This window comes from Salminus brasiliensis, chromosome 25 (assembly GCF_030463535.1).
Source record: "Salminus brasiliensis chromosome 25, fSalBra1.hap2, whole genome shotgun sequence".
In the NCBI taxonomy this organism is placed as follows: domain Eukaryota; kingdom Metazoa; phylum Chordata; class Actinopteri; order Characiformes; family Bryconidae; genus Salminus; species Salminus brasiliensis.
The window spans coordinates 18,969,448-18,979,004 of record NC_132902.1 but is presented as its reverse complement, the minus strand read 5'-3'; the positions used below and the strand labels follow the sequence as shown (position 1 = coordinate 18,979,004).

The 9,557-nt window shown below is 39.8% G+C and overlaps 1 protein-coding gene across 1 annotated transcript; it reads right to left on the bottom strand.

The window, feature by feature from the left end:
- Nucleotides 1-7,861: 7,861 nt before the first annotated feature.
- LOC140548025 (cyclin-dependent kinase 5 activator 1-like) lies at nucleotides 7,862-8,575 on the bottom strand. Its single transcript, XM_072671375.1, has one exon. The coding sequence runs from the start codon at nucleotides 8,573-8,575 to the stop codon at nucleotides 7,862-7,864; it is 714 nt and encodes a 237-aa protein (XP_072527476.1).
- Between the last annotated feature and the right edge of the window lie 982 nt (nucleotides 8,576-9,557).

Genomic DNA, 9,557 nt, shown 5'->3' with positions numbered 1-9,557 from the left:
TAATGCGCATGCACGCTACTTTGATGACCGATAAACATACTACGATCTTAGTGAATAGGGTATAAAAACATTTTCCGCTTCCTCACATGTGCCTAGACTTGTTCAATAAAATACATAGAAATATCTCGACCTGACAGATTTTCTTTCTATGAACGGGAATAGAAACAAAACCATCTTTTAATCTCATTTCATGTCATTAAATACGGCGAAATACGCCCCCTACTGCGCATGCGTGCTGCTTTGATGACCCAAAAACATACAGCGATCTTGGTGAATAGGGGAAAAATAATTTTTCACTTCCTCACAGGTGACTAGACTTGTTCAATAAAATACATAGAAATATCTCGACCTGACAGATTTTCTGAATAGGGGAAAAATCATTTTCCACTTCCTCACATGTGCCTAGACTTGTTCAATAAAATACATAGAAATATTTCGACCTGACAGATTTTCCTTCTATGAATGGAAACAGAAACAAAACCATCTTTTAATCTCATTTCATGTCATTAAATACGGCGAAATACGCCCCCTACTGCGCATGCGCGCTTCTTTGATGACCGACAAACATACAGCGATCTTGGTGAATAGGGGAAAAATCATTTTTCGCTTCCTTACATGTGCCTAGACTTGTTCAATAAAATACATAGAAATATCTCGACCTGACAGATTTTCTGAATAGGGGAAAAATCATTTTCCGCTTCCTCACATGTGCCTAGACTTGTTCAATAAAATACATAGAAATATCTCGACCTGACAGATTTTCTGAATAGGGGAAAAATCATTTTCCGCTTCCTCACATGTGTCTAGACTTGTTCAATAAAATACATAGAAATATCTCGACCTGACAGATTTTCCTTCTATGAACGGGATTAGAAACAAAACCATCTGTTAATCTCATTTTATGTCATTCAATTTTGCGACGTGTGCCGTCTACTGCGCATGCGCGCTGCTTTGATGACCGACAAACATACAGCGATCTTGGTGAATAGGGGAAAATCTTTTTTCTCTTTCTCCCGTGAGCATAGGCTTGTCGATTAAAATATATACAAATATCTGGACCTGAAAGATTTTCCTTCTATGAACGAGAACAACAATAAAAACAACATTAAAACTAATTTCATGTCATTCGATTCCGCAAGGTCCGCCGTTTACTGCGCATGCGACGTGCTTTGATGACCGAAAAACATTTAGTACCAAACACGCACAAACCAGAATATAATAAATAAATAAAATAAAATAAAATGACGTGTTTTATGGCATGTTGGAACTGAGTAGTATTATTCACAGGGACATTAAAATATATTTCTAACTGGTTTTACATAGCATGTATAAAGATAAAATTATTTATATTTAATAATAAAGGTTTTTACACATCAATTGGGGAAGGTTTGGATTATTTTCCTCCAGCTGCCAGGTGTTGACCAGCACTGCAAACAGCACATCTTAAACCAGCTGGCACAGCATGCCGGATTATCTTTAACTTCTACATTAAGATCCGTTTAAAGAAAACTAGCAGCAGTGATAGTGGACTGTTCTCCTAAAGCATTACCCTGTACTGTCCAGGGTGACAGGGTCCTGACCCGTTCTTCTGCTGTAGATCAGTTACAGAGTTTGTGAACCTTGAGCGTTTTCCCATTGTTTTGTCTTTTTGGTATTTTTTATATGTGTGGTAGCTAATTATCTGGGCAGTAATACCAGCTTAGCACCTGGTTATGGGAGTAGATGAACTCAAGTACACCTGTTAGTTTGGTCATCTTGGGGTCCAACCACGTTCTTATCACAAATGAACTGTTTGTTTTGGGACTGGACCAAGACCTGGCCCAAGACCTCTTCTCAAGGGTCTTAGACCCAATCGAATCTCACCAAGGGGTGGAAACAACCAGAGTCTGATTTAATTCCAGGTGAGATGACTTATGTAGCAGACCTGGTGCTGTTGAATTATTGTTTATGTCTGTGAGCCAGTTTGCTTGTTTTTGTGCACATGTGTGAATAAACATGGTTGGTGGGATTTTATCATGGTCTGTGTTTATTGGGACTTTCTAGAAGATTTTCCAGTCAAGTGACTCTGCCACTCCTCCAAGTTGGAATCACATGGGGTACAAGAAGAAGAAGAAGAACTGCCCTTGCTGTTTCAATACGTGTATTTTTGTGTGTGTCTTACCATGCACACGACTACACACACGTGTGTAGAGCCGACAGTTACATGCATCGCTGCTAACAGGGGAGACAAACAGCATGTGTGTTTTGCTGGTCAGCACCAGACCCGTATAAACCATTTATCCAGCTTTAAGCACTGGTTTGCTGATCAACCAGTGTAATGGGGTTAAATGAAACAGCTGATGAAAGTGTTTCACCAGTTCCTCTATTGTATAAAGGGGTAAGAGCGTTTGTAAATGAATGTTATAAATGGTTAAACTAGTTCTAGGGAGCTTTCTCCTCTCTTGCTGTGACCTCGCTGCAGGTATGTCCCTCTGCTGCTGCTGTACCACCATCAGACCAGCGAGAGCGAGTCCGTAGCTGCTGATCTTCATTATTTATATAACAGTTCACTTCATGTTGAACTATAATATATTGCTCTCTTGGGTTACATGAACGTCTGGTGTTTGGGTCAGTGTGTAGTTCTGTTCAGAAATGATAAAGTTGGATTAAACTACTATCTAATTTCTCTGTATTTTAATATGCTCAGTTTAGTCTGTATCGTCTATTGCAGCTGAAGATGATAGATTTTCAATGTACCTGTAGCAGGTGTGTGGGTCTCTAGTCTGGTCTCTATTAAAGTGTACAGTGCATGTTGCTGCTAATAGCCTCGCAGCGTTGAGCATTTGTGTAGCTACGTGTTCTACTGGACGGTCATTGTGTTGTGTATTAGAAAGAAAGGGCTTTTCACCTGATATTTGATCGATTATGTAATTAGAGCAAACTCTACGATCACGTGCATGTTGTAGTTCAGTGAAAAGTAATGTTTAGTGAAAGTGGTACTATAAAAGTGCAGAGAGGGAGAGCTCTGAGAAGGATGCTTGTGAAGTCTGCAGCAGTTTTTCTGCAGGTGAAGATTAATACATGTTATAGAAGAGTTTTATTAAGTGATAGGTGGCAAAAAAACAACCAAAAAACATTCATTCTATTTACATAAGAAGTCAATATTTCTCCTCAGCACAACCCATTGACTCAACTTATAGCCAATCATCCCTCTCACACGCTTGAAATTAGCCCTTAAATATGCTAACACTGGTCTACTGAACACAGCCAAAACCAAGTAACTTCCTCTGCAGGGTAATACATTAATGACCTAAATCACAAAAATACATTAAAGAAACACAGAATCCAAAAACAAAAATGTACAAAATACTTATTGGCCACAACATAGGTCATAACCCAATAAAATAAACACAGTCAAAATAAAAGAAAATATAATTAAAACATTGGGGGCTTCAAGAACTCCCCCCTTACATGGTATAATCTGAAATGGGTCTACTTAGCATGCCTCAATCTGCTCAGGCACTATTTATGGGCAGCCAAAAGTGAGTTTTAGCTCTTTGCTGCACAAGACAGGAATTCAGAATGGAGCAAAGTAGAGTATGTAAGTGTAATCCTTGATTGACTGCTGCTAATGTAAAAATGTACAGCCCAGTAGCATACTTAAACTGTTTAATATGATATGATTCAGGCTAGCAATATGTAAACTTATTTGGGGGGAATTAGCGTTAGCTGAGAAAATGATTGGGTAAGTGTGTACAAACTGGAGAACTAGAACCGGGACAGAACAGGACTGGAGGTTAATTAGTTTGTTCCGTCACCCTGATCTTCATTCAGCTACTTTAAATTCTTAACAAGATCTGTTAGGCTTGTCCTTACATGCTGTACCTCATAAAGGACTGTTATTTACATGCAAGTAAAAAGATTAGAAAGTAAAACAAGATTAGCCGTAGTCTTTCAATGACTTTGAGGTTCATAATATCTGCAGTGTGTTTAATAGGCATTATCTGTCAAGTTAAAGAAGGCCAGCACAATTTTACCTTAAAAACCACCATAACAACAGTGCAATTAGTCTTAATTTCTATATTGTGTTTTATAGTGAGCCAATAAAACTGTACTTTCCCTGTTTATTAAATAATGTTAGCTGTGGTGAAAAGTTTTTGGACACCTGCTCCTTCGTTCTTTCTTATGAAATCAAAAGCATTAAAAAGAGCTTATCCTGTGTTTTCTGGAGTAACTCTCGCTACTGTCCAGTGCATGCTTTCTATCAGATTTTGGAGCATCTTAAATCCTGCAATCTGTTGATCTAAGTTTCTTCTCTCTGCACAGAAAGGAGTAAAATAATCATCTCAGTCCTCTGAGCTGAAGAAGACAGTATGGTTATATGGGACGACTGCTTTGCTGATATTTAATTCATCATCATCTTAAGGGCCTAAGAAGAAATAAGCAGGCCTAATTTTCTACTTGCTGACCTTTCCAGTATTTTGCATCTGAATCCTCCTTTTCCCTAAAGAACCTTAAACGCTTTGTTTAAGCATGTAGAAGTACTGCCATTTCCACAGGACAAGTTTAGTGGCATTTTCCTCATATTACATTTAGTTCATGATCATGAACTGGTTAAGGGTTTAAGTGTGAGGGTCTTCAGATGTGGTTGTTTGTATCGGTGCAGTCTGAGATGAGCGTCTTCACTCCACAGTAAAGTTCTGAATGTGTGTAGTTTTAAATATGGTTTTCTTCTAGACACTCTCAAAGCTTAACACTCCTTTTCCTGCAAGATGCTCACTCCACGCCACTGCACTGGGACATGCACCTATAAACCACCCTTCCTTCCACCTTAACCAGTACCACCACTGCTTTCTACCCACACTGAGACCAACAGATCTCTCTAAGGAACCCTCTTCTGGTTTAGAGGAGACTTTTCTTATATGAACACAATACAAATCAGTCAATATCAATAAATTCATCACTGTTGGTCATTCTGATTACATTTGATGTATTGCATTAGATTATGACCATATTTAACCACAGCAATTATCTTTTATCTCAAAGCTAAACTTTCATAGTTTCCTTCCTTCACTTCTCTGTCTAATATTTGCCAGCTTTTCTGTAAATTTAAGTAAATGTATCGATATTTAATGTAAATCTCTTTGTTCAGTGCAAACATTGAGTGCGTTTGAATGAGACAGTAATTCACTAGTCAGACTTGATGATTTCACTGCATAGGCGACACATATACAAAGTATGAATTTAAAGACTAATGGAGTGGGTGTGAGAGATGCTGAGATCAGATTGGACCCAATGAGCTTCTAAAAGACGTCTCTGACCTCTGGTTTATACTGACTGTTACCCTAAATCCAAAGCTGCCATCTAGTGTCTTCAATTGCACATCATTAATACCAGGGTCTTTCCCTTATCTGTATGTTTGATGACTTGTTGGATAATTAATCTGACCTACTCTATATATTTAATTCCATGATATTTAGAAATTATTCTGATATTTAATATTATCAGTATCATCTACTGCTAGGACAACTAGCATCATAGAATTCAAGTTTCCAGACTCTCTTAGATTTTAGAAATAACACTTAGCCACAAATAAGTTAAACATGATTGGTTTCATTCAGTGTTCAAATATAAGCTAAGATGTGAAAAAGTGGAGTATGATCCAAAAGATAAAAAGTGAACAATTACCATGGTAACATCTTCAGTGAATGTAGCTCCAAAAAACACACAGAGACAGGTAATGCGTGCAAAAGAGGATTTCATAGCTTTATTTCTAATCTACAGACAGAGGTCAGGTTGAATGTAGAGGTTAAGGGTTAAAGTTGAAGCTGTTCTTCACTCCCCAAAAGTAGTAGAAGAGTAGTAGAAGAGGGATCTCACGTTGGGGGAGACTCTGGTTCAGCCGTCCACGTTTGCTCCCAGCTTCTGTAACAATAGAGGAAAAAGAGCCATACATCCTACCTAGTGATCTAATCAGGTTAGCTAATTTTACTTCTGGAAAAAGTGTCCACAGTTTTCTATTTACTTTTTAATAATGAAAAACACTAAGATATTTAAATAAGTAATTAATATTTATATATCTGTTATTATATTTCAGTAAATAATAGCTCTCTTTTAGGAAGAGAACTAATAATGAAGAAATATGAATAAAACTGTTCAGCTTTACACTAATTTGTATTAATTTACTGCAATATTTATATTATTTAATACTGAATTTATTTTTATAAAATACTATGAACTGCTGTTCTGTCTGTAAAACACTTTTAAACTACTGAACTATAAAAAACATGTATAAAATATGTAAATTTACGTTGGCTGATATTATCAGTTTATTCAAAATCAGTATTATCTATAAACACACCGGTTGAGCCCTAATCTGCAGTTCTTGTTCTGCTGTTTGTTTTTTTTGTAGTCTTGGATGTTGTTGTATTTTATGTGTCCAGTATTTGTTTGTACGTCTATTTTGATCTTAAACTGTTTGTTTATTCTTTGTTTGGTTTAGTTTTTAATTTTGCTTTATTATTTTTGTTTTGGTTGAATCCTCCATTTTTACAATCTCCGACTCCACTACAGAAATGATCTATTGATCCATATTGCAATCAACCCAACTTACATTTGACTCCAGCCTCCTTGTCTGTTCCTCTCCATCAGAATAGCCTTTTCCAGGCCACTTCCATTTGCGTCCCTGGATCCCACAGTCAAAAAAACCTAATGCCACATAAACACAGCACCATGGTTCTACCCATACTTAAAGACTGAGGCGTCTGTTCACCTCAGCTGAAGAAATTGCCACTGCCCTGTCAGTGGTCTAGGACATTGCTCCTACTCTCCTGGCCTTGTGGGCCAGGAGAGTTTCAGTCCCTCCTGCTGAGCAGACGACTTTCATTTCCAGCGGGAGACCCTTCACTCAAACAGGCCGTGTACCATACTACCTCCACTACAGGCCAGGCTGTGACTGACCACACTGCTGCAACACCTGCTGCCCTGCTTGTGGCTTAAAAGGAGCCACCACTCCAGAGCTCTGGCCTGCAGCTGAAGGCATCGCTGCTGTTGCTCCTTAAACTTGCAGCGAAACGTCTGTGCTGTCCTACCTCTGACCAAAAATGTCACTGCAGCCCTGCCAGTGGCCGAGGATGTTGTCCCTGTGCTGTCAGTGGCTGACGACATTGTGACTGCCCTTTACCTCATGGTTCAGAGATTGGCACTGCCCCACCAGCAGCTCAGGATTATGACACTGCCCTACAAGCAGCTCTGGTTATTGCTAGAGCCCTCATGTCCTAACCTGCTGCTCATCCAGTGACCCATCCTGTGGTTAGCCATAAGCCCTCCAAATCGACTGCTTAACCAGCCCAAGTCTTCTGCCCAGCCCGGCAACCTTTTCCTTTCCATTCAGATGCTTCTTCTGCTACCCAGCCAGCCATCCGTTATCCTCACTCTGTCTGCCTCGTCTTCTGGGTCCTGTGTCCATGCCTGTTCCTAGTCCTGATCCTGTTGATGTACTGGGTGTCTCCTGGCTCCTTCAGTATTGTTTGCATTGGTTCTATAATTTATCTTGTTATAGTAATACCTGTTTCTATTTTTTCGTCCACTCTACACTGTAAACTGTTATATTGAGTTAATAATTAGTTAATCTCGCTTTTAGAAATGAATTAATTTCTTAGTAAAATATTAAATTGTTCTAAAGTAAATTAATGTATAACCAAGTAAAAATGTTACTCTTAATAATCATCAGCTTCAGTGTATTTATGTTAGGCTCCTAGAATCTTTTCCTTTTGATTTGTCTTCATTGATCCTCGGTTTTAATCACCTCTGTCTGTCTTTTACTTTTAAAGCTATTTAAAGCTAATTTTGAATGATTATTTAATTCTTCCATCCAGGTGCTTCAACGGTCCTTCCTGTTCTTCAGGTCAGCAACAACTTTGGAGAAGTACTGCGGGTCGGTGTTGAGCTGCAGCATCTTCTCGCTCATGCACTTGGCGATTCCCAGAGTGCGATCCCAGAAGGCCGTCCTGTTCCCATCCGATATGAAGAGCCTGGCTGGGTAGCTGACCTCTGAGCCAACGTAGGCGATGGAAACGTAGAAGCAGGACAGAAGCGTGGCCTTCAGTTCCTCCTTGCTGGCGACGTCAGCGGAGATGGTGTCACGGCACAGCATGTAGAGGAAGACCAAGCTGCTTGCAGTGATGAAGCGGTGCGGTTGCCATCCAGCTTTGTAGAAGAAACGGTCCACAAAGCGAATCCACGCAATAGGCTCCTCCCAAGACAGGTCCTGGATCAGGTGGCACCGCTGACACAGGAACTCTCCAAACAGCCTGGGCAGCTCGCTGGTGGAGGGGTTCCTACGGACCTTCTTAGGTGTGGCTGCAACCTTGGCCTGGTCTGATACAGCCTCAGGTGGTATGGTCGTGGATGTTGAAGGGCCAGCCTGCGGGTTCTCCACGTCATCTTCAGGGGGAGACGTCGAGATCTTCGTCCTCTTGGCTGGAAGAGTTGCAGGCAAGAGCAGGGTGATGGGGCGCTTCTTGCTGCTCCTCTTCTTGTCTTCCTGTCCAGGTGTCACCTCAGCCGGGAGGGAGATGGAGCAGGGGTTCTCCATATTTCGCTGATGGTAAAAGGAATATGGATGGTGGATTTTAATGGATGATTGGGTCCTTCAGATGTAGTGGCCCTGAAAAAAAAAATGCTGTGGGAAAAAAATGATCCTGTGGGGGGGAGCACATATTTTGTTATTTCAGACATATCAGTAACCCCTTAACTCCGTATTTACTCAGTGTTTTAATCTTCGTCACTGGCTCACATTTCTATTCTGTCCCAGCCCTCAGTAAACCTGAACCAAGCAGTTTTCTTAAGGTTGAGGTTTAATTAGATCTGCAACTTTAGTTTATTTAAACAACACTGAAGAACAAACCAAATGGTAAAATCAGTTTTAATAAGTTTAGCTGTAATATTAGTGTAGAGGTATGTAAGCATAGGTGGAGGCAAAGTACCCTCATAGCTACCAGATCTGGCAAAATCAGTAATGCAAATAATTTTGTTTTGCTGTTAATGGTATGTGAAGGTTTGTGTAAAAGGATGCATTTAATTGTTTTAGATAATTAATGTAAAACACAATGTGTTAAATATGTGTGTGCTAAGACGTGTATGTGCATAACCAATGCATCAAACCATAGATGTCCACTTCGCTCTCTTCGTCTTATCCACTTCTTCCTGGTCAGGGTCACGGTGGGTCCGGAACTCACCCAGAATCATTGGGCATAAGGCAGGAATTCCCGTCTGAACAGGGTGCCAGTCCATCGCAGGTTACCTCACACATCCATTATCTCACACACTTACAAATGGGCAATTTAGTTTTGCCGATTCTCCTGCCTTGTGTATTATTTGTAGGGTGAAAGAAGTGGCCAATCTGATTGTAGATATGTTATAACAGACTAAGCTGTGCCCATAGTACAGTACAGTAATATTTAATATCTGAAAAGTGCAGAAATTTTTTTTTAAAAATTGGGATTGGCTCACTGTAATGGAAATGTGGAGTTAAATTGAACAATGCAGGACTACTGCAGGTTTTAGGAAGATAGAAC